Consider the following 24532-nt stretch of genomic DNA (forward strand, 5'->3'; position numbering starts at 1 on the left):
TTGAAAATATTCAACAATTTTTAACGAATCGCTCAATCTAGTCAATATTTAGACTTAAGCTTAAAGCATTTCAATAATTTTTCTATATATTATAAATGGACATAGATGGCATTTGAAAACGTAATCAAAAACAAATGAAAAGCTTTTCCATTGAAATGAGTTTTTCCTCAGTTCCCATCTGATCAGCAATTTTCCCAACTATAATTGGTTTTCTCTGCACTGGGGCTGCATTCAAATGATGATTGATTTATGATGGATTCAATTCCAATCATGAATATATATAAATGTATTTGTGCTCATATATATATATATATATATATATATATATATATATATATATATATATATATATATATATATATCATATATATATATTTATATACTCTGCTTTGCTTATTAGCCTTTTGATTGCCCGCGGCGCCATTTCAACAGGTCAAATGGAAATTGTTAAACGCATTTTGCATTTGGCATTTCCCCATTTCCCATTTGCATTTGCAGAAGAGACACGCCCACGGCCTGCGGGGGCGGGTTGCCAGTTGCAGGTGCTGCCCGGTGGCTGTTTGAGTAGCTAGGCAGGTGGTCCAAGGTGGTGCAAGGTGGTGCAAGGTGGTGCAAGGTGGTGCATCGTGGTGCTGGCAGCAGCGGGAGGCGTTCGCCCAACCGCAACCACATGCGCATATCCCCCCCACTGAAGTGGCATTTTAACGCTTCACATGCATAACGAGGGCGGCTCAAAGTGTGGGCCACACACACACACACACACACACACGCACACACACACACTGCTAATAGCTGCTAGAACGTATTTTGATAAAATAAAAATACCAAAAAAAAGACTAAATAAAAGGCAGCAGAAAATGTCTCTCAAGCGACTGCACATTAGCTAATTTCCAAAAAAGAAGAGGAAGAAAAAACATTACAAAAAAAAAAGTCGAGTGACTTCCGTTTCCGCAACGACGACAGCCGAGTACCATTAAGGGTACGACGCGTGAGCGTGAGCGACAGGGGTATTCCCTCTACCCCAAAACACAAACATATGCGAATCGCTCACATTAAATAAACTTGAGGCAAAATAAAGTCAACTGATTGACTGATTGAACGATTGACTGACAGACAAGCTGATTGAAAATTTAGTGATTCTAGTGAATCGTATCGCCTCTCTCTCTGTCTCTCTCTCTCTTTCCCTCTACATATGCTGACAAACTGATAAACTTGATTGACCAAATGATTGAATGATTGATTGGCTAGCTGATTGATTGATTGAGATGGACTGATAGACTTGATTAACCAGACTGACTGAGTGTTTAATTGAATGATTGACGGGCTAGCTGATTGATGGATTGAGATAGACTGATAGACTTCTTTAACCAGACTGACTGAGTGTTTGATTGAATGATTGATTGGCTAGCTGATTGATTGATTGAGATGGACTGATAGACTTGATTAACCAGACTGACTGAGTGTTTGATTGAATGATTGATTGGCTAGCTGATTGATTGATTGAGAAATGGTACAGTAACTCATTGATGAACTGTATTAATAGCTGATTTATTGATTGATTTACTGAAAACTAATTGAACAAACAAATTGTCGATACACTGATTGAATGATTGACTTGCAGATTGATGGATTGACTTAAGAAATGCTTGATTCAACTATTAATTGATTGATTGAATAAATGCTAGATTGATTGACTGCTTGAGCTGAACGCCTGACTGATTGACTAATTGAATAGTTGATTGAATGATTGACAGACTGAATTACTGACTGTTTAGTGGAGCGTATAGAATGACTTATGGGCTGATTGATGAATATATCACAACTAATTAGACTAATGATTGATTGACTGACTCACTGATTGATTAACCCATAATTGATTGACTTAATGAATAATTCATTGACTGAAGTCTGATTGACTGACTCACTGATTGACTAAATGAATAATTCATTGATTGACTTTGTCAATATCTGATTAACTAAATGATTGATTCATTGATTGACTGTGTGAATGATTGATTCCCAAAGTATTTGTTGGGTGGATCAACTAATTGACTAACTGAAGGTTTATTGGCTGACTTATTGACTAAACTGATTGACTAGTTGATTGACTACTGCACTGTTTGACTGATTGATTGACTCATCAGCAAACTGAATGATTGAGGGTCGTTTAATGATTGACTGTTATACCATTTTACTGACTGACTGGCATTGACAAATTGTTTGATTGACTGACTGACGAACTGATGAAACGTTAGTGAGTGATTGATTGATCGACAGGTCTATTGTATGATTGATTGATTGACCTACAGGTTATTTGTATTGCCAATCAAGCTTAGTTTTTTAACACTTATTTTATAAATTCTTTTCATTTTCCTATATATTTATATAGGATTCCTCTATTTATATCTATAGAAAATGCAATAATTGGCAAAGATTTCACACAAATACGATTTAAATCCGACTTCAATGGTAAATATTTATATTTTGCAATTCATCGACAAATTAATCTCAATTTAAATGCAATAAAAAGGGAGAAAAACAAATAAAATAAAAATGAATTTGATTTCCAATTTGCTGTTTCAATTACGCATTCGCCACTCACAATTCGCAATTCTCCATTCGCCATTCGCAATTTTGCTGGCAAACAAATCGTCGACTGCAGCTGATGATGATTTTGCTCACATTATGTATACGCCACATAATCCACAGCCGCATGCCAGGCCCACACGCAGCAAAGCGGGCAGCGTTTTCATGCATGAATATAATCGAGCAAGTGCAACTCCCACCCTCCTGCCACGCCCACACCCACACTCACACTCACACGTTGCAGGTGAATGCGGGGGAAAGGGAGCGACAAATGCAATGCAGAACGAAGAACAAACCTATTGAAGCTGCCTCTCTCTCTCTCTCTCTCCCTCTCTCTCTCTCTCTCTCACTCTCTCTCCCTCTCTCTCTCTCTCTCTCTCTTACTCTGTCACACACATTGCTTTCTGCCAGGGTTGTCGACGCTAAGGCAACTGAAAATAAATAATCAAAATATAAAACGAAAAAAAATACATAAATTCAAGCGAATAGCTCAACGAATATGGAATACCCTTGTTTTTAGAACTTTGATCTAAAGAGTGATACTTGGTAGACTTATACTACATATATAGCCCATAAAGTCTAAGCCGATTTTGATAAGAAAATGAGCGTAAGTAAAGATTTTTGTAAGAGTTACATATGTGAAATTTCTAAAATACAAATAGCTCTCCATATAAGAACTAAATTAGTAGCTCAGTTGTATGGCAGCTATATGTTATTTTTAGCCGATTTGGTTGAGCTTTTAAATACGTTCAAGAAATCTTCTATAACTGAAATTTACTAATTTTTATAGAGTTCTTTCACAGAATCTCAAAGTTGTTCATACAAGAACTAAATTTCTAAGCTATCCATCAAATGGTAGTTAAATGAGACTGCAATGAGTTTAGATTGAAATTAATATTACGAATGAAGTACCTCATAAAATTCAACTGTGCAAAGTTTTTAAAAATATTTATAGAGAGAAACCAAAAGGTGTTCATAGAAGAACTAAATTTATAGCCTACAAATTCAGTAGCAGCTATACGATATAGCAGTTCGATTTAGATCAAATTTTGTAATATACGTATATGAAAATCCTCTAGATTCTGATTTGTCAAGTTTGCTGAAGATAAATTGGATAATTCAGATGTTTTGCATACATGAACTAAATAAATAAAATGATGAGAAATTACAGAGTATCGTTGCTAAGACAATGACTATTCTAAAATACCCTCTGTAGCACAGCATATGAAAACGACAAATTCAACGAAGCGTTGGATGCTGGAATATTTGCATTCGAAATTGAGAAATGTATTCTGTGTGAGTTTGTGTGGGTGTTATGTAAGTGTGTGAGAGTGTGTGAGGTTGGTTCGTTGATGAACTATGTGTATACGCACATACATATGTACATATGTATGTGCTTGATGGTGTGAGGCCCCACACTTACATATATAGTATATAAAACAGTCTGAATACATAATGAAGTTGAGGGAAAATGGTTCAACTAACAGTTAGCCTATAGAGGGAGGGATAGAGATGGAGATAGAAATAGAGATAGAGATAGAGATAGAGATAGATATAGAGATAGAGATAGAGATGGAGATAGAGATAGAGATAGAGATAGAGATAGAGATAGAGATAGAGATAGAGATAGAGATAGAGATAGAGATAGAGATAGAGATAGAGATAGAGATAGAGATAGAGATAGAGATAGAGATAGAGATAGAGATAGAGATAGAGATAGAGATAGAGATAGAGATAGAGATAGAGATAGAGATAGAGATAGAGATAGAGATAGAGATAGAGATAGAGATAGAGATAGAGATAGAGATAGATAGAGATAGAGATAGAGATAGAGATAGAGATAGAGATAGAGATAGAGATAGAGATAGAGATAGAGATAGAGATAGACCATCTCTTAGATTTTGAATTTGTATTATATTTAACTATAAGTTCTTAGAATATTACAAAAACACGCACACACATACAGAAAAATAAGTCAATTAGGACATGATTTACACGTATTACCAGTACAATAATATAAGATATATGTATTTATTTATATACAAAAATGATATATATGTTAAGCATGGTACTGAAGCTCCTGAACAAAAACTATATTTATTTTCCTTAAATATATAAGACATACTCCTGAATAAATACAAAAAAAAAATTTTTTGGTTTATGAAAAAACTTTGAAATTTAAATTTAAAGAAATTCACAAATGGTAAATTTATCATTTTTAGCAAATATAGTTTCTATAGACACGATTGCATATATTATCAGATACTGCCAAGGTGCAAAAGACTCTCCGTCTATAGATTCTACGACTAAAAACTTATTCGCGTTGGACACAAAGAAAGGGAGAGGGAGAGGGAGAGGGAGGGAGAGGCAAACGTGTAAAAATCCTGTGTAGAACTTAATGTACAGAAACAGTGTTTGGGATATTATTTGGAATGATGTCTTTTAGCCCGTTTGATTGGCGGCCGCCAAATCGCCAACGACGGCCTGCGTGGACAGCTTCGGCAAGGCCTTAAGGGGCAGCGCTGTCGTGGCTTTGGTCAGCAGCGCGGCAGACTCCGGCGGACTGTGGAAGAAGTAGAGCAGAAAGCCAGCGGCCAAAATGATGTGGGCGCCGAGTATGCCAATGATAAGGAATAGCGAATATTGTGAATTGCGGAGCGCTGGCGTCAGCACGGCAATCAGCACTGTGCCGGAGAGCAGGGCAGCCGTGATAACGAGCAGCCACTGTAGCAGTGAAATCTGCAAAGGAAATTGTACTTTATGAGCAATGTATATAGGTAAATCCAGATGGAGCTCACATTGATCACCCAGAGTATGGAGACGGGTATATAGATGGCCAGACTGTAGCCATAGATGCACATCAGCGACAAAAGACTCGGTGTGTAGCTAGCCTGTGATAGCCAGAGGGAGAGAGAGAGAGAGAGAGAGACACGCAATGAGTAAGAGATGGCTATACATAGAGAAGAGTGTAGACTAACGCTTTCCGTTTCCACAGCATCGGATGCATCGACAGGCTTGAGGCTGTACTTGAAGAGGGCCCAGAGGATGGCCGGCAAGATGTTGGCATAGAGGAAGATGCAGGTGGCTGCATAGGATACCAAATGGAAATTGTAATGCCAATGATAGCTATCGTCGGCCTGCTGCAGATAGCTGGCTAAATTGCCACTGATGGCTATCGAAAAGATCTGAAAGAAAGAGAGAGAGAGACGATACATGATGGATCGATATTTACGTATAGCGAGTGAAATGTAGTTACCAGCGTTACGGTTATCCAGAAGGGACCATAGAGATCTGGATTTTCGCCAATGTTCATGCGCAAATAGTTGGCCGAGGCGCGCTTGGGTATCATGGAGTTGGCAATGCGCTCCAGCACCATGTACGTGTCGACATTGAAGAACTGCTGATAGTACTCGATGGTTAGGAAGGAGACGCGAGCACCTCCACTGGCGCCGCCAGCGCCGACATCGGCTGAGCCTCCATCGTTGCCAGCACCGCCGGTGCCGCCTCCACCACCGCTACCGCCAATAATATTTTGTGCCGAATTGCTCATGTCGTATATCAAGTCGGACAGTGGATCACCACGCTGACGCTGTCCATTATTGAAATTGGCAGCGCCGCCTCCTGCACCACCCGCACCACCAGCACCGCCTCTAGCAGCATGCGTTGGCGAATTGACATTGATTTGCGCTGGTGTGCCGCTGTTAGTTGCGCTGTAGTCGCGAAACTGTAGCAAATCATCGGCAGTCGGCGTTTCCATGGCTCGCTAGTGTAAAATATGTGGAATTATTTTATCACGCTTCTTATTTATATTACACGTATTTATCGACAGCGCCTATATTTGTTTTTCTCGTTTGCTTCGTCTATTCGTCTATTTTTTTCTCTCGCCTCACACTCATACGTCAGCTGTTGATCTGGCGCCTGCGTGTGACCGTATTCTGTAAATATTTGGTATTTGACTTTTGTGTTTATTTTGTGGATTTTTCTACACAAATAATTATACTATCATATAGTCCTCGATAATTTGGTTATTTTAGTGTATTTATAAATTGTAAACGGACTTCTGGTTTTACATTTAATAAGTGCGCATAAATAGTTTGAATATACATCGATTTATCAAAAACTATCGATTGCCTTGCGCTGTGCAGCACTGTCTGGCCTTGTGTCGTCAGCCAACACTTTTTGCAGCAGCAGTACAAAACAATGTTCGCTAGCTACGAGAATTTCTATAAATTTCGTTGAATAAAAGAATTTTTTAAAGAATATACAATTTAGTTGAGTTGCTCCAGTGAGTGCAGTGCTTGTTTATTATACACACACATATACATATACACAAGAAACACAAAACACACGTATAGCGCGCTCGGATAGCAGTTATCTCTGCCCCTCCCCCCAAATGCCTGTAAAAAATGGCGAATCCGATGCGGAGGGCGACGTCTCTGGCGCGGAGTCGGAGCGCTCGAACTCCAGCCAGGCGCACGACACCTCCGACGAGGAGGAGGAGGCCAATGAGTGCGATTCCGATGATTCCTCCGAAATGGATGCCACCGAAATCGAACTGCGACGCGCCGAACACATCGAAGATTTGGGTACGTACGATTTGGCGCCAATTTGAGAAAGTTCATACTAACTGATGTATAACCTATGTAATGCAGCCAGCTTGGACCGACAGTTTAGTCAGCTGCGCGAACAGTATTACTGCGAACGCATCAATCACATCGAACGGCAGCTGGCGGATGTGCGTTCCGGTCGATCCGAGGAATTTGTCCAGCCCCAGAAGGAACTGGACAAAGTCTATCGCACTCGCATCGAAGTGGCCGACGTGCTGCGCAAGTTTCGCCTGCAAAATATCGAGCACAAATATCTGTCCGAGGAGCAGGCAGCCACCCAACACTTTGAGGTGAGTGAACTGAAGTTTCTCGTACCGAGAATTGATTTGCTAAACAGAAATTCGCCTTCCGTCGTGTGCAGAGCGAGAAACAAATGGCCATAGATAGTCTGCGCGAGGATCTAATGGAGCGCATACGCCGCCTCGAAGAGGATCGCCACAATGTGGACATCTCCTGGGACGATTGGGGCAACGATAAGCGCCAGAGCAAGGTGCGCGGACCAGGACGCAAGAAGGCCGTCACGGTCACCGGACCGTATGTGGTCTATATGCTGCGCGAGGAGGACATCATGGAGGACTGGACGATAATACGTAAAGCACTGAAGCGCTCATCCACGGCCGCCGGCAATGTGTCGGCGGCGTCGACGCCCAATCTGGTCGGCATGCCGCTGACACCGACGGCGATGGCCGGCGCGAATGGATAACGGTGGCGTTCGGCTGCCTACGGCCAGGCGCGCAGCAAGAAGCTCACCTGACGGCAGCGAAAGGTAGCGTCGGCTACTAACCGGAATGTCCATTAGTTATATCTGTTAAACGATGATTATGTTTCTAATAATCATGCACGCACGTGTGAGCCTCTATGCTTGACACATTTCTTTTTTTTTAATTGTTTTTAGTATATAAAATTAAGGAAAAGAAAAACCAACAACAACAAAATGTCAACCCTCGAGCAAAGGCAACCCTATACATAAGTCCATTGTCCAAATTTTAGTATAAATCTTGCATTGCACAAGATATATATATATATATATGTATATATATATATATATATATATATATATATTTCAATATTGTACATATAGCTATATACAGTTGCCTGTGCTCCTGCTCCTGGTATTCTAGAATCATCCAACAAATTGCATCTTGTTGCCCATGCTGATATCACATCCCCATACATATACATAGATATATGTTTATCTCAGACCTGTACATTAAATAAAGTCAATTTTTTTTCTCATTACCATAAAGCAAAGCAAACATTTCACCTAAGCTAGATATTGATATGATGTAATTAGAAAATCACGCACTTGAGCGGAAAATGTGTGGAAATCGAAGCTGTTCGAATCCGCCAAATTTGTTGTATTGCGACTAGTTAAGGATACACCGTGAGATCCTGTGCAACAATTTCCCCCCACATACAATATGTACATAGATCTATAAGAAATCCACTGGAGTGAAATCAAATTCACTGAAAGTTGTGGAAAATGTGTGGGTGTGTGAAAAACAATTTACATGAAACTCTAAATATAAAACTAGTTTATAATATTGCAAATCTTAAGGAACATGTTTTTAGACTGTGAGCAATATGTTTATCGGAAGAAGAGAGTCCATAAAGAATTCACTTGAAGTTGTGAAAAATGGGTAAAAATCAAAGTGTACTTATTGGTCTGCGGGTTCGGGCTTCTAAATAGAGCCTAGCTATAAAATTCAGCGGAATTCCATTCAGAAGAAACTTGGAGAATTTTAACATTTAACTGTTTATTGCAACAAAATTAGAATCCCTTGCTCTTGAGATGCTCCCGCAGCAGATCCACATAGTCGCCATGGATGTGAATCTGGCCGCTCAGCTCGTTGACACGCGTGGCGCAGAGTTTGCCATTTCTAGACTGTTCCACGACCTGGCGCAGATCCCGCTCAAGGGCCCAGATATCGCCCTGGATGAGCCGCACGATGGTGAGGCGGCGCTGGCCGCGAAAGCGCGTATTCAGATAGACGGGCAACATGTGGTTCTTGGTGCGCGCCACAAAGTAGCCGCTCTCCTGGCCAGTCGCCGTCTGGGGCTTCCAGCCGGACGGATAGGCTGGCTTTGCGACGGGCTGGGGCACGGTGCGTGGCGGCAGCAGGCGCTCCACGTACTTCCATTCGGGCGGATTGTGCAGCACCTCCACCTCGGGATACTGTTCGAGTGGCTGCACCTCTCTGGACGAGCGAAAGCTGGACAGACGAGCGCAGTCCGTGTGCAGTGAGCGCACTAGCTGCAAGGGAGCATTTACCATTGGACAATTAGCAACGGTTCTAGGCAGATGGGCGAATCACTCACCTGTTTCAGTCCCTGCAGCAGCGGCGTGTTAACGATGGCTTTGGCGTTGGCTGCCATTTATTATTATTTCTAGTTGATTTTAGTGAAGAAAAACAAAATGAAAACAACAGCCACAAATTGTGTTACATATGCGCTGTGCGGAACTAGCTGGCGGAACCAGTGATCAACAGCGTTGCCACTGCGCACGCTGACTGCTGAAAAGTGGCCGTTTTTGGCCATTGCGCCCAACTGTAAATTAAATTAGCAAAAAAATTTAAATATTCTCTATGAAGTTAAGTCAACCATAGTGCCTAAAAATAATAAATTCTAAAAGCAAATTGCATTACATATGCTCTGTCTGGAACTAGCTGCGGAACTGCAGTCGGCACACTAGCTAGCGCCGTTTCAGTGCTGTAAAGCGCAATATCTAGCTGTTGGCGCCTTTTTGGCAGCTTATAGCTACATATGTAAATGCATTTAGAGATATCCGTGTGTGTGTGTGCCTGTTTGTGTGCAGCAAATGCCGCCAGCGACGTCATCGTTAGAGCTAAAGCTTTTGCAAGCAAACACACTCATACACGCACACAAACACAAGCTTATTTTAATCATTAGCGCTGCAGCTGCTTTGCCTCTACTTGTTGTTGTTGTTGTTGTTGCTGCAGTTTTTTGCTGCATTTGATGTTGATTCTAACAGCAGCAGCCGCAGCCGCTGCCGCAAAATCGTTTTGGCATTGTTTACGTTGCAGCTTTTATTTGTTAGCTTTTTTTTGCGCTCAGTTTCAGTTTTCAGTTTTCTCGGCGCTTTCGTTGCGACAAGTTGTTGCTGTGTTTGCCCCAACACACAGCTGAAAAGCAAAACTGAATTCGACAGACGCACAGATTAGTTTGATACCGTTTGTTGCATTCGCAGCTGCTTATTAAGCGCGAGCAAGACAAAAGTACAGTTAGGAAGAGAGAGCAAGAGCGAAACAGAGCTAGCCAGCGAGCGCGCGCAAATTCGAGTGTCTGTTTTTGTTTTTCGTTCTGTTTTTTCTCATTCTTTGCTGCGGCCATTTCCTTTGAGTGTAATGCGTTTGGCTGCCATTGTAACGGTGCAGTGTGTCAGTGTTGCAAAGCGCTAGGAGCATGGCTCGCAAGGATGATCCCGTGTTCAATGTGAAATTCGTGCAGCTGGTCGAGAATCAGCCCTGCCTCTGGAACTATACACATCCGGGCTACAGCAAAAAGGAGGAGGTGCAAAAGGCCTGGCAACATGTGGCCAATGAAATAAAGGACACAGGTGCATATAATTACACACACACACACACAGAGACAGACAGTGCGTGTGTGTGCAGCAGGCAAAACTTTTCATTTCTGCTGCACTTGTAGATTTCCATTTCCATATTCGTTTATTGCTGCTTTTTTTGCAATTGCGTGCTCATTTGTTGTACGCGCGTGTGTGTGTGTGTGTGCTGGCGCGCGCGCCTATGATGCAAGCTTTTGCCTGCGTGTGCGTGTGTGTGTGTGTGTTCAATGCAATCGCAATTTGTAGTCGTGCCAACTCGCTTGCACTCAATGCATTAAATGCCTCTTAGCATGCACGCGCGCGTGTGTGTGTGTAGGTGTGTCACTGTGTCACACACAGCAATAGCTGCGCGCGGCGTTTGCATGCAATTAGTTTTGTTGTTGTTTTTGCTATTGCTGCTGCTGCTGCTGCAGCCGCTTTTGGCATGTAATTAAAAAAGTTCAGCAACTGCAGCGCAGTGGAAATACCCTGCATGAATTTACATACATACATACATACATATATATGCATGTTTCTCTGTCACTTGTTGGCATTTGCCAACACTTGTTGCCGCACAGATCGCCGACCGCTTCGTGCATTGTGCAGCACTGCACATTCTCCTTGGCAGCAGCATACTGAGCCGAGCCGAGCCGAGCCGAGTCGATTCGCGCTGAACTGAACTGGGCTATGAGCTTTTTTGATTGGCCAATTAAATGTTCATTTTCATAAGTTGAATTTAGTTCCACTTAATAGTTCCGCTCAGCGGTTGCTGCACACACACACACACAAGCACACATGCACATGCACATGCATACGTTATGCAGCACTGGCATTAATTCTGTTCTGCTAAAGGATTTGACAACGAAATTAGGTTAGGGCTGGCATGAGAGGGGACGCATGGCGTTAAGGCTGACATCGAAAGTTTGCTTTCATTGCATTTTTAAGTAAATTTTAATGACGAACCTGTTTGTCTGGGGCACAATTATTTTAAATTATTTGCTTATAGTGAATTTAGTGCAAATTTGATTGAATATATTTATAATATATAATATAATAATGAAAATATTTATAATATATTTATAATATATAGACATACATATGTATGTATATATAGTCATTTCATTAGATGTTGCCTTACGCATTTGTAGTTTATGCTACATAGTGTATTATACTTAGATAGTAATCCTTCTTTCCTTCTGAATAATAATAATGCTTTATTAGGAAACATGTGCAGTAACTGAACAGATAGTAGAGTATTCGGAGTATTCATTCATTTCGTTCCAATAGTTCCAATAGTAGGTCCTATTGTTCTCAATACTCCAAATACTCTGAAATCTGCTCCAGGATTTTATATTAGACTACCCTATTTTGACTCCGAACTCTACTCCTTGTAGAATTTCTACTCCTTGACATCTTACTCCGCATTTCTTTCGTCATTCCGAACTCTAAGCCTTCTTATCCAAGGATATTCAGATTCTTCGGCAATATCAGTCGATTCTTTCCGAATATCAGTCAAAATCATTCCCAAACTTGTTCTTATTCCGAATTTCAATACCCACTGAATACCCCCAACCGAATCTCTAATATCCCCATTTAATATCTCCCTTCGAATCGTCTCCATTGCAGTTCGGAATTCGCGTGAGCGTTGGCGCACCATTCGGAGTAGCTTCCTGCGATCCCTGAAGCTGGCGCGCACCCAGACGGGCCGTGGCAAGCGCAAGTACTACTTGTCCAAGTATCTGCAGTTTCTGATACCCTACACAAAGTCGCGCGCCTGTCACAAGCAGCTGCCGCTCGCTGGGCAGCCGCCCAATCCCAATCCGAATCCCAGCTCGAATCTCAATGCGAATTCGAACTCGAACTCGAGCCCGAGCGCCGGCGGCATGGTGCTGCGCAAGCCGAGCACCTCGACGACAACGGCGGCAGCGGCGGCCACGTATCTGACTCGCATTGGCCAGATGCGACTCCTGGAGCAGCATCATCATCAGCAGCAACAGCAGCAGCAGCATCAGTTGCATCAGCAAGAGCTGCAGGAGCTGGAGCGCGAACGGGAGAGGGAGCGGGAGCAGCAACGCCATCATCAGCAGGAGGAGGACACCAAAGACAGCAATGGCAGCCACGAGGATGAGGAGGAGGCGGCAGAGTCACACGACGAGCAGGACGACCACCAACCGCAGGAGGCAGCAGCAGGTCTCTCGCCCCTGCGACTGCAGGCCATCAAAGTGGAGCACCAGCAGCACCAGCAACAGGGCACGGATAAGATTGTTGCTGCTGCTGTTGGTGCACAGCATTCGCTGGTCACGTTGCCCGTTTCGATGGCGGCGGCGCTGCGCAGCAACATGGACTGGACGATGGCCGAGTGGCTCAAAGGCAGCGCCAACCAGTTGCACTACAACAACAACACCGGCAGCACCAGCAACAACAACAGCAACAACAACAACAACAACAACAGCAGCAGCAGCAATTGCAATAATCTGACAGCAACGCCACCAGGTGCAAGCACACCTGCGCCCGCTGCTGTGGCAGCGCCGGCGTCGGCAGCGTCAACACCTGGTCTGACGCTCGCTCAGCCCGACGCCGATTATTCGTTTTTAATCAGCCTGCATCCATATCTGAAAGAAATGAGCGGCAAGCAGAATCGTCGATTTAGGCAAAAGGTCGTAGGACTCATTGACAATGTGCTGGACAATTTGGATGTTTAGCAAAATAAAAAACATAAAACAAACCAACAAAAACGTAAAATATACATATATAACAACCGACAGTGCCCATTTGTTAAATATAATAGCAATTAAATGTATTTCTATTGTTTTTTTGTTAAAGTTACATGTACACAAACACACTCACACTCACACACACATATTTGTTAAATGTAAAACAGAATATAAGAAGAAAATGTCATGCAATGCAAAATAAAACGCTTTTCGCAAAGATCAAAACAAATTCAAATTTAAATTTTTGTGGCATTTTACAGCACTGCACGGCAGAGTGCGGCCAGACTGCCAGCCAATTTTTGGCGCACACCGGAGCTGCCAGACTGCTACAAAAATAAATAAAACACAACAAATAAATATGAATAGGAAAATATATATACATAGATATGCAAAAAATATGTTTCACAAAAATCAACTGATCAAATTCAAATCAAATTCTTAGTCTCGTTTTACACCCTACACTGCAGCAGCGCTGCCGGACTGTTTGCACCGCACAACAGCTGTTTTGTTGTACTTTGGCGCTGTGGCAGCACTGTCCAGCAATTATTTGAGATTAAAACAAAAAAGCGCAATGTTAACATTAATGGCATATTAGTAACGTGCAAACCCCACTAACATTCCCCATTTGAATTAACGTATGTAGCACAGAACGCGGCTGTGTGTGTATGTGTGTGTACAGCGCACGTGTGTATGTGTAACGTGTGCATGTGATGTAATTTGCTGTGCAGATAACGCAGTCTACAACAAGCTATTGTTAAATGTTGATAATTATTATATAAAAGCAACGCCGTGCACACACACACACACACACACATGGAGTCACATTGATTTTTGGAGAAAGTTAATTGTTGTATGAAATTGTCAATGTAACGGCGCATTCTATTCAGGTTGCCAGAGCCCATAGCTTGCCAGAGAGACAGAGGGAGAGAGAGTGAGAGCAGGAGACGGGAGAAGCAGCTGCAGGCGCAACTTATTAATTCTTGATAATTCGACAGCAAAATGCATAAATGCTGCATTCAGACACAACAGCAGACCACGCTAACAAAGTCCACAGCATTCAGCAAAAAGAAGAAGATTCGCGGCAATTGTAACGGTAACAGTAACAGTAACGGTATCGGTGGCAAGAGCATTATGTCCAATTGCCATAACAACGATAGAGACGACGATCATAACGATGCCAATGCCACCTGCCCCGTAGCCATCACAGACGCCACCCGGGACCACATCAAGCGTCGCGTTCGCACGGCGTACGATTTCTTCGACCAGACGCTGATGCAGTACAAGATCTCTCAGTTGATATTCTGCTTCAATGGCGGCAAGGACTGCACAGTGCTGCTCGATCTGCTGATGGGCTACTGCGCCCAGCGGAACATCGACAGCGGCCAGATACCGATGCTCTACATTGAGTCGGACGATTCGTTCGAGGAGATCGACGACTTTGTCAAGCACTGTGTGAGGCGCTACAAGGTGAAGCTGATCAAGTACAAGGACTCGCTGAAGGTGGCGCTCACCCAGATGACCCACGACATGCCGCTCATCAAGGCCGTCTTTGTGGGCAGCCGCAATACGGATCCCTATTGCGAGAACCTGAAAGCGATGCAGGTAAACTGAGCCCAACTCCAGACCATGCCCATTCTAATTACACTTCGATTTATTGCAGAAAACGGACAGCGATTGGCCGGACATGATGCGACTGAATCCGCTGCTGGAATGGAGCTACCACGACATCTGGCACTACATCCACATATACAAGGTGCCCTACTGCAGTCTCTATGCGCGGGGCTACACATCGATTGGCTACAAGTCCAACACCTTTCCCAATCCGCATTTGCTCTGCGCCGAGTGTGCGGCGGCTGCAGCGGCGGCCGGAGCAGAGGCGGTCACGCCCTGCTATCGGCCCGCCTGGGAGCTGGCCGATCCCACAACGGAGCGGGCGGGACGACACAGTTCCAAATAGTCGCAAAAACCTAAACTGGCTAATCATAGTGCAATTGTATTGTAAATATTTACTATATATGTATATATAGATCATATATATATATATGTATATATTTCTTATCCTTTTTTTTACATTTTTTTTTTTTAGTTGAATGAATTCTGTGCAGACATGAATTCCTATATAAAGCGGAACGTACTCAATATATATATGTATATATATATATATTTCTCATTTGTATGATATATATCACGTATGCATATATGTATGTACATATGTATATTTATATATCTGCTTTAGCTTAAGCTTTGTAATTGGCATTCATTTCAGTTCGTGTAACTTTTTTGTTGCACCTGTTGATTTTCTGCTCTAAATTTGTAAATTACAATTCAAGTCAGATATATACACACACACATACATACATACGTATGGGAGTTAGTTATCTATATTTGTATATGTTTTGCTTGCACAGTAAAGTCTGCGCTGTCGGCTTTACAGTCGCTTAACATTTAACAGCAGCTTAAGTTAACGTGCATGTCAAATGCTTACAGCTAGTTTAATGCTAAGTGCTCTTAACGTTTGTAAATAGGAAATTCAGTTGTTTTTTATTTGAAAACAAAATAATTGAAGTAATATAATAAATTATGTATAACACATTCTAAAACAGGTGTTCTACAAAGTCCAAGAGTATGTATGTGCTCTATAGAGTGTTTATAGTACCTAGTACAGTCAAAAAATCATGTTCAAACTGTTATACACTCATTTACAGGCTTCGCTTACAAGCAGAAGTACTTTAACTGTTATACAAAATGAAAGAATATGCTTCAACTACTCTCAGAGTTATGACTAGCCTGTTATACAATTATATATAGCCACGTTCAAACTGTTATACAACACATAACAAGCTACATTTATGGCCGGATTTGAGACTTGTACTGTCATACAATAACTATGTAGTTTAACTTAATGTTGATTTAACAGTTTGTTTCTTAGTATTACACCAGCATATATAACAGTTTTTCTTACTTACAATATTTATGTACAGTCTATAAATGAATGTATACCACAGCTAATTGTATAGGAGATGTTATTCTCAATCTGTTATACAATTTTCACAGCTAATTGTATAGGAGATGTTATTCTCAATCTGTTATACAATTTGCACAGCTAATCGTATAGACGTTATTCTCAATCTGTTATACAATTTCATATGGACTCCATAGTTAGAATTCTACCCGAGCTGTTATACAACTTGTAGAACAAATCAATTTGTTGTAGCTCAACTGTTACTAGATGCGCACTCAAACTGTTATACACTTTTCACAATATGCCATTTCGTGAGCTGCAGCGAGAGCTCACTGTAGTCCATTCGACTGGAGTGAATCGAATCGCAGATACTCGGAGATCTGCGTCGCCTGCTGCTTCTTGTCGGCGATGCGCGACCCGAACTGGATGGCGCGCTTCTTCAGCAGCGTCGCATCGCGCAGTCCCAGGCGCTGGCCGTAGAGGCGCAGCAGCAGCTTATCGCCGACGCCCTCGGGCAGGGCGTAGCAGCAGCGCTGCTGCGGCGCCAGCGAGCGCACGAACTGCGCCAGATGCTCCTCGATGAAGGGCGCTCGCGCCGTCTTGCCGCAGTCGGCGATGATGCGATCGTCGCGCGCCAGATTGCGTGCGGGTATGCGCTGCCAGTCCATCTCTAGTTCCTGGCGCAGCGCCAGCTCTCGTGCCGCGGCGCTGGGCGCAGCGCGACGCCACGCATTGCGATGCCTCGTGTAGCCGCCAAAGAGCTCGTCGGCGCCGCTGCCCAGGAGCGCGACGCGCGCGGTCGAGTCGGCTGCGGCGGCGGCAAACCAAAAGGCGCAGCCCAGGGACTCGTCCAGCACCGTTCGCAGCGGATAGATGAGCTGCCGGATGTGCGCCGCGAGCTGTTGCTGCAGCTGCTCTCGGCTGACGTTCACCTGCAGCAGCTGCCAGCTGCGCCGCGGGCAGAGGCGCTGCAGCTCGAGCAGCGATTGCAGCGATGTTTGGCGATCCGGCACATTCCAGCTCTCATCCGGAGCGGCGGCCACGCGCTCGAAGGCCACATTGATCAGCTCGATGGGCTCCGAGGCGGGCACATATTTGTCGGCGAGTACGGCTAGAATGCTGCAGTCTATGCCGCCCGAGAATAGTATGCAGACTTTGGCATGCGAGCACCTGGCATCGCTCCTGTCACTGCCACTGCATAGCCGGCAAACGGGCGCTGTGTGCAGCACGCGCGCAGCCACCGACCGTTGGAGTAGCTCGTCCAGTTGGTTCAACGCCTGCTGCACGGCTTCATTACCCAGCAGTCGCTCGTGGAGCAGCTCCAATGGGATGTCACCCGCTGCTAACGCATAGAGATCAAAGCTGCTCACTTGCAGGGGCTTGTCCAGCAGCCAGGACGGCGCAATGGTCTGCCCCAGCCGCATGCTCCAGTCCATGGCAGTCTCCAAGGTGGAGAGCTGTTGCTGCGTCTGCTCGTTCAGCGCTTGCCAGGGATACAGGCAACACTCGTTGAGCTGCGCCAAGGGCAGCTTGTACAGACCGAGCGGTGGCAGCTCCAGGGCAGCTGAGGCCATGTGCTCCAGCACGGGGCACGAGGTGCTCATCAGCTTCAGGCAGTTGTTGGCGTGGCGTTCAATGATTAGCGAATTGCGGCCCAGGGCATCGCGGCAAAAGTATAGAACCTTCTCACGTCTGCGAGTATAGCTTTATTAGTATAGCTCTGTACAGGGTATGTTATAGTGTCACACTCACTTGTTGTATAGAATCAGGCAGTAGGGGCCTTCGAGCTGCCGCAGCAGCGCCAGCAGCTGCTCATCGTCCGACATGTTGCATTTGTTAAGCTCTTTTATTAGCCAGGCGCTGTCCGCCTCGCTCTCCACTTTCTTTTCATCCAAATTGTAGAGATCGCCATTGAAAAGCAGCACCAAATCGTTTTCGACTAGCGGCTGCTTTTGCGGCGCAGCGCCTTGTTGCCATAGCACATTGCCGGCTAGCAGCACATTGTCAACTATGAGTTTATCCTGGACGTCCGGCCCACGATTGTGCAGCAGCTGCTCCAAAGCGCTATGTAAATGACAACTAGCATCATTATTTTGTCCAATTGCACAAAAAATGCCGCACATTTCAATTCAAATTGTAAACATTGGCTTTGGCATGTGCTTGCGAACCAGTTCAATTGAGTGATTTGTGCTTAACAGCGCCATTCTGAGTACAAGCACGTACAAGCAAACTTTAAAGTCCAGTTAATCATATAACTTACAGAGTAAATAAATATGATTTTTACAAATATTAAAAATATTTAAAATAGCTCATATAGCCAATAAGGATACGACTAAGACAAAATTTAATATATAAGCAGCCGTTAGTATTAACAGAATGCTGTTAGCTTCTGCCAGCAATGAATCAAGTTTTGTGAACTTCTGTGAACTTTATGGACAACAGCTGATTTCAAAATTTGGCACCTATAATTTACAAACATTTTCGTAACTAAAACAAGCATGTTCTTTATTTAAATTTTTGTTTATTTTTCTTTTTTTCGCTATAACTTATATAAGAAATTATGAAAAAGCCTTCTAATTAAAATTAAGCTTATTAAACTGTGCATACGTTAACAGAACTGTTAAGACTTTTACGCTTTTGCCAACACTGCCATGACCCATGTGCAATTGAACGAGTTAAACATATTTGGCCAACAGCTGATTTTGAATTTCGCAACAATCGTGCAAGTTTATTTATTTACGTTTACGTAACTAAATTACAAACGACGTTTTTCCATTTTAGACACAATTTTCGGCCGTGCCAACAACGCACACAGATGCCGTAGAGCACCATAAGTTGCAACGCCAGCGCCATCAACGACCGGCAACAAGAGCGAATAAACAAAACAAACAACACAAGCGACAACAACAGCAACAATTGATCGCCCACTCGTTTGTGAAGTGGTCAAACGAGATGACACGGTCGGCGCAAGACGTGCTGGGCGTGCTGCGCGGTCTGCAAATAGTTGCGGAGGCGTGCGGACGCGAGCATCTGTCGCTGACTAAACATCTGTGGAGCAACTCGAGTGTGCGCGAACTGATCTCAGTGAATGTGAGTCAGACGGTGGACGCGTTGCGTGAGGCCAGCGAAAATCCGAGCGACCGACTGCGCAAGGCTCAAGAACTGATCCAGGAGACCGGCGAACGGGGCTACGTTGTCGCCCACGGCCTGTGCCAGCTGCTGGAGACCAAATTGCCGTGCGACCTAAGCACGTTACAGCGCCTCAATTGGCAGCCGAGTGGCTCTGGCAGCGGTGCAGCTGGTGAGGCGACAGCTGGCAGCACGGCCGGCGGTCAGGGTCAGGGCCAGCGGTCGAGCCGCAGCCATCTGGATGGTGCCGACGCATCCACCGTGGATATCTCGTCTATAACGCTGCTCGAATTCGAGGAGATCCTCTCCAAGCGCAACATGAATCGCAACGTCAGCCTGCGCACGCCCAACACGCAGACCAAGCAGCTGCCCCCACCCGATCCGAAGGCAGCCCAGCATAAGGCAACACCTATCCCACCCGAGCCCGTTGGCGGCGACGGCATCTTGGCCAAGGACACCGAATATGTGGACAATCTGATGCGATTTGTGGCCGGCACCTCGACGGTATCTCCGGCCGAAACAGCTGGAAATAAGGGTAGGCATGCGAAGAGTTTTCTATATTTCCCTTGTTTCAATTCCATTTTGAGTGAATGTGCATATGCGGCGTTCCAATTTCATTTGTTTCCCCAAAATCGGAGTTTTATAACTTGAAACTATAAACTCATTTGGAGTGAGTCTTCATATGCAGTGCCGGTGTGCCATTTCCATTTGTTCCCCCAAGATCTCACTCTCGCTTTTAAGACCTAGATACTATTTGTTATTAAAATTTAATTTCTCCAATTCCATTTCGTTGCATGCTGAGCGAATCTAAATTTAATGCGAATCAGCATTGCCCTAATTCCAATTCTATTTCTGTTCATATTCCACTTATGCTATATTGATCTAAATCTTCATGTGATCCGATTCCACATGTTTCGCTATGTAAAGTTATTATGAATTACCAGCTCCTTTTTGTCTTCGTGTTTCAATTTCAAATGTTTTGATATATTTCACATTCCACGTGTTTCACCCCCTTCCCTAAGAAGGCATTGGAATGGCCCTCTGCTAGCTTTCAATTTTGGACCAGTTTGATTGTCATTTCTCAAAATGAAATCGATTCGAGCGAAATTTCCATTTATTTCGAGACATGCTTTACATCTGACATGTTGCACATTTCTAGCTGCTGCAGCTGCTCCGCCGGCCAAGGAATCGACGCTGCCGGAGCTGAGCAAGGTGGCCAAGCAGAGGCGGGTGCCGGCATCGCGCCTGGGACGGATGGCCTCGTTTGGCGGCCTGTTCGCCGGCCTGGGCCTGGGCACCATCAATGAGCTGACCAAGGGCGCCCTCGGCCTGGGCGGATCGACGAACATGCGCGATGCCCTGCTCAGTCCGGCGAACGCGGAGCGGATCGTGGACACGCTGTGCAAGGTGCGCGGTGCAGCATTGAAGATCGGCCAAATCCTCAGCATACAGGACACGAACGTGGTCTCGCCGCAGCTGGCCAAGGCGTTCGAGCGTGTACGGCAGGCGGCCGACTATATGCCCGACTGGCAGGTGGAGCGCGTGATGACCACCCAACTGGGTCCGGAGTGGCGGAAGCGTTTGCGCACCTTCGACGAGAAGCCGTTCGCGGCGGCTTCCATCGGGCAGGTGCATCGGGCCACGCTGCTGGACGGCATGGAGGTGGCCATCAAAATCCAATATCCAGGCGTTGCCCAGAGCATCGAGAGCGACATCGACAATCTGGTTGGCATGCTCAAGGTCTGGGACGTCTTCCCCCAGGGCTTCTTCATCGACAATGTGGTGCGTGTGGCCAAGCGCGAGCTCCAATGGGAGGTGGACTATGCGCGCGAGGCGGAATATACGGAGAAGTTCCGGCAGATGATAGCGCCCTACAAGGAGTATTACGTGCCCAAGGTGGTGCGCGAGCTGACCACCGCCAGTGTGCTCACCACGGAACTGGTTCCGGGTGTACCACTCGACAAGTGCTTTGAGCTCAGGTGAGTGCTGGATTAGAGCAGGATCTACAATTATTACTAATCTCTCTTGAGTTGCAGTTGTGAACCAGTAGTTCACTAGTTCCAAAAGTGTAATTCGGTAGACACATACAGTCGTAGATTTGCAGTTCTCTCAAATTGCATAGGCACAAAACTGGTTCATTGTTTACTAGTTCCGAATGAAACCCTTATGGCTATCCCTTCCTACCATTGATTGTGTCCAACTGGCTTATTGTTGACTAGTTCCGAGTGAAAAATGAGTTAGTCTCCCTTGACCATCTATTTCAACTATATTCATTCACTTTAAGCTATGCCATTGGCCAGACAAGTTAAGCTCTACTACTCCACTGGTTCACTTTGGAGTCTAAATGTTGCAATGGTTCATTTTTAAGTTTCTGTACATCGCTGACTCCAGTGAAGTCTTTAATATTCATTACGTCATTATTATTAGCTGTTCAACGTTTTTCCTTTAAGCTGATGTCATTGATTAGACAGGGATAGATGCACATGTAGCTGGTTCAGTTTTCATTTGCAGCTTTCAACCGGTTCCCCGTGAACTATAAGTATTTAGTTCACAGTTCAATATTTTTGTTCGCTGTGCGTCACATATATTGAACTAGCTCATATGTTATTTTCTACTAGTTCCGTGAATCTATTGAACCAACCCCTTTGTCCCAAAAACTCACTTTAATTTAATTAATCCTAACTCAGTTTAACCTCACTTTATTCTCCGTTAGTCCTGACTTTGCTGATTCCTGCTACATTTTAGGTCTACTTTACATCTTAATCGTATTTAACCTCACTTTATTCACTCTTACCCCTATAACTGAATTTTTTAGCCGCTTTAGCCTTACCTTAACCAAATTTAACCTCACTTTTTTCTCTCTTAACTCTATTCAAACTCACTTATTCTATTTTTCCTCCCTGCAGCTACGATCATCGCGCTCACATCGCCGCCTCGGTACTAAAGCTCTGCCTGCGCGAGCTCTTCGAGATTGAGTGCATGCAAACGGATCCGAACTGGTCGAATTTCCTATACGATGTGAACAGTCGACGCTTGATGCTGATTGACTTTGGATCGACGCGCTTCTACAAGCACGAATTCATCCGGAACTATCGCCAGGTGATCATCAGTGCGGCGCAGAACAATCGCAACGGCGTCCTCGAGATGTCGCGCAAGATGGGCTTCCTCACCGGCTACGAGACGAAGCAAATGGAGCAGGCGCATGTCGATGCGGTGATGATCCTCGGCGAGATCTTTCGCTACGACGGCGACTTTGATTTCGGCAAACAGAATACGACGGAGAGATTGGCCGCTCTGGTGCCAACGATGGTGGCGCATCGCCTCTGCCCGCCGCCGGAGGAGATCTACTCCATCCATCGCAAGCTGTCGGGCATCTTTTTGCTCTGCGCTCGTCTCAATGTCCGCATGAACTGCGTGCCCTTCTACAGGGACATCATACTGGGCAAGTTTAAGGACTAAGCAAGGATTTGTCTCCTTTCCTGTTGTTCGGTATTGTGTTTGGCATGTAAACAAAATGCTCATAGTCTCTGTTGCTGGCCGCTAAAGGAAAAACTAAATGTAATTGATTAGCAAACAGTTAACTTTATAGTTTTAGAAAGGTTGCGGAATAAATAACAAAACCTCAATATTCATTTTTGCTATTAATCTAACGGCAATCGATTCAATTGTAAAACGGAATCAGTTAACCCATAAGTGAGTAACTATTTTTTCTGTAATATATGTATGTTTAAATAAAAAAAGTTCATACAAAAAAAAAATGTTTCAATGTTTATTAATTTAATTGATACTAAAATCAAAAATGGGCAATATTATAAATTATAATTTATTACATAAACCGTCGAAGGGCTAAACAAAAATTTTGTGCAGCTGTTCATTTTAACATATCTTGCAAATTGAGCTACTTGAACCATTGAACTGGATCCATTTTTTCCAATGTGAATGTGCTCGCAGGCATTCCGTGTTAACAGCGCGGCTAGTTTAAGAGCAATTAGCTTAACAAAATATAAGCGGTATTAATTTTAATTTTGTTGGTTGTTTAAGTGACAGTTGCAAACGTTTTTTTTTTTTTTTTTTTTTGATTTTATTATAAGACAGTGGAACCGAAGATATTAGCTTCTCTCAATTCGAGCTAATTCAGTCTGTTAACGAGCCCAAATAAAAAATTCAGCCAATAAAAAGTAACGGCAACATTCTGGTATGTCAACGCATCCATGTTCGCTGTTATTAACAGTGGCGTAATAAATAAAACATGAAATATCAGGCCGGTTAAAAGCACTTCTACTAGAACCGTGATCTGTGATAACATACGAAACGATCAAGTATCATGCTGGCATAGCACGTTTAACAGCTCCCATTGAGCACAACAGTGCCAATTAGAGTATTTGCGTTATTTTGATTATAATTTGAATTGATTTCATACGTTTTGGTTTTTGCATTTACAATTTGTTATTGAACTATACAATTGGATTTAATATGGAAAATACGCCATTATTATGACTGCAGCAAGAAGCGCTTTAAGCATTTCCAATTGAATTCGCCTGACATATCTGACCATATCTGCGTGGAGCATTCGTAAATAATAAAATGTCGCTACTCTCTTTTAAATATCATTTTCAGTGCGTTTTTGCATTTCGTGCGTGTCAGATCGTTCGTCGTGCACTTCGTGCGTCTCATGCGGTGTGCGATCGGCGAAGTAGTAGTCGCCGCAGTAGCTACAATAGCAACAACAACAGCAACAGCAACTATAGTAATAATAATAATAACAACAAAAGACAGCGCCTTATGTACATATGCATAATATACATGGCTCTGTCTGTGTGTGTACGTGAATTTTATTAAATTAAAATTGTGCGCTCTTTATTTATTTAAAATATATGCATATATACATTCATATATGTTTTTGTTTAATTCAATATATGTTGCCGCCTGTTGTTGTTGTTGCTGTTGTTGCGCCGCTGAGACTTAAAATGCG

The 24532-nt window shown here is 43.8% G+C and overlaps 8 protein-coding genes and 1 long non-coding RNA gene across 11 annotated transcripts in view; 5 read left to right on the top strand and 4 right to left on the bottom strand.

The window, feature by feature from the left end:
• The window catches only part of fne (ELAV like RNA binding protein found in neurons), a 158150-nt gene that overhangs the window by 37325 nt on the left and 96293 nt on the right, over positions 1–24532 (bottom strand). The gene's annotated exons all lie outside the window — the stretch shown is intronic.
• Positions 4470–6517, bottom strand: LOC115564850 (protein YIPF1). Its single transcript, XM_030389599.2, has 4 exons — positions 5843–6517; positions 5565–5771; positions 5385–5477; positions 4470–5325 (listed from the first exon to the last, which is right to left on the bottom strand). Exons 1-4 carry the CDS (start codon positions 6341–6343, stop codon positions 5029–5031), a joined length of 1098 nt encoding a protein of 365 aa, XP_030245459.1. The 5' UTR covers positions 6344–6517; the 3' UTR covers positions 4470–5028.
• Brms1 (breast cancer metastasis-suppressor 1-like protein) lies at positions 6720–8059 on the top strand. The gene is made up of 3 exons (XM_030389600.2): positions 6720–7172; positions 7239–7483; positions 7555–8059. The coding sequence occupies exons 1-3, from the start codon at positions 6980–6982 to the stop codon at positions 7894–7896; spliced, it is 780 nt and encodes a 259-aa protein (XP_030245460.1). The 5' UTR covers positions 6720–6979; the 3' UTR covers positions 7897–8059.
• On the bottom strand, positions 8934–9688 carry mRpL49 (mitochondrial ribosomal protein L49). Its single transcript, XM_030389601.2, has 2 exons — positions 9513–9688; positions 8934–9447 (listed from the first exon to the last, which is right to left on the bottom strand). The coding sequence occupies exons 1-2, from the start codon at positions 9567–9569 to the stop codon at positions 8965–8967; spliced, it is 540 nt and encodes a 179-aa protein (XP_030245461.1). The 5' UTR covers positions 9570–9688; the 3' UTR covers positions 8934–8964.
• On the top strand, positions 10261–13476 carry LOC115564848 (uncharacterized). Its single transcript, XM_089264186.1, has 2 exons — positions 10261–10770; positions 12382–13476. The coding sequence occupies exons 1-2, from the start codon at positions 10617–10619 to the stop codon at positions 13455–13457; spliced, it is 1230 nt and encodes a 409-aa protein (XP_089120312.1). The 5' UTR covers positions 10261–10616; the 3' UTR covers positions 13458–13476.
• On the top strand, positions 13959–15499 carry Flad1 (Flavin adenine dinucleotide synthetase 1). 2 transcript variants are annotated; one of them, XM_030389597.2, is made up of 3 exons: positions 13959–14104; positions 14357–15071; positions 15130–15499. In XM_030389597.2, the coding sequence occupies exons 2-3, from the start codon at positions 14469–14471 to the stop codon at positions 15424–15426; spliced, it is 900 nt and encodes a 299-aa protein (XP_030245457.1). In that variant the 5' UTR covers positions 13959–14104; positions 14357–14468; the 3' UTR covers positions 15427–15499. The 2 variants fall into 2 exon arrangements, with proteins under 2 accessions (XP_030245457.1, XP_089119965.1); XM_089263839.1 differs by lacking the exon at positions 13959–14104 and having other exon boundaries at positions 14138–15071.
• On the bottom strand, positions 15992–18631 carry LOC115564846 (asparagine synthetase domain-containing protein CG17486). Its single transcript, XM_030389596.2, has 2 exons — positions 18184–18631; positions 15992–18123 (listed from the first exon to the last, which is right to left on the bottom strand). The coding sequence occupies exons 1-2, from the start codon at positions 18552–18554 to the stop codon at positions 16761–16763; spliced, it is 1734 nt and encodes a 577-aa protein (XP_030245456.1). The 5' UTR covers positions 18555–18631; the 3' UTR covers positions 15992–16760.
• On the top strand, positions 18960–23186 carry Coq8 (ubiquinone biosynthesis protein COQ8, mitochondrial). The gene is made up of 3 exons (XM_030389595.2): positions 18960–20095; positions 20720–21539; positions 22467–23186. Exons 1-3 carry the CDS (start codon positions 19384–19386, stop codon positions 23017–23019), a joined length of 2085 nt encoding a protein of 694 aa, XP_030245455.1. The 5' UTR covers positions 18960–19383; the 3' UTR covers positions 23020–23186.
• The window catches only part of LOC115564849 (uncharacterized), a 43369-nt gene continuing 42989 nt past the window's right edge, over positions 24153–24532 (top strand). For both annotated transcript variants that reach the window (XR_016197316.1, XR_016197315.1), the window contains exon 1: positions 24153–24307. This is a non-coding gene — a long non-coding RNA (uncharacterized LOC115564849). The remainder of the gene's footprint in view (positions 24308–24532) is intronic.

The sequence above is a fragment of the Drosophila navojoa genome, chromosome X (genome assembly GCF_054131105.1).
Source record: "Drosophila navojoa isolate 15081-1374.11 chromosome X, UAZ_NAV_1.0, whole genome shotgun sequence".
NCBI lineage: Eukaryota > Metazoa > Arthropoda > Insecta > Diptera > Drosophilidae > Drosophila > Drosophila navojoa.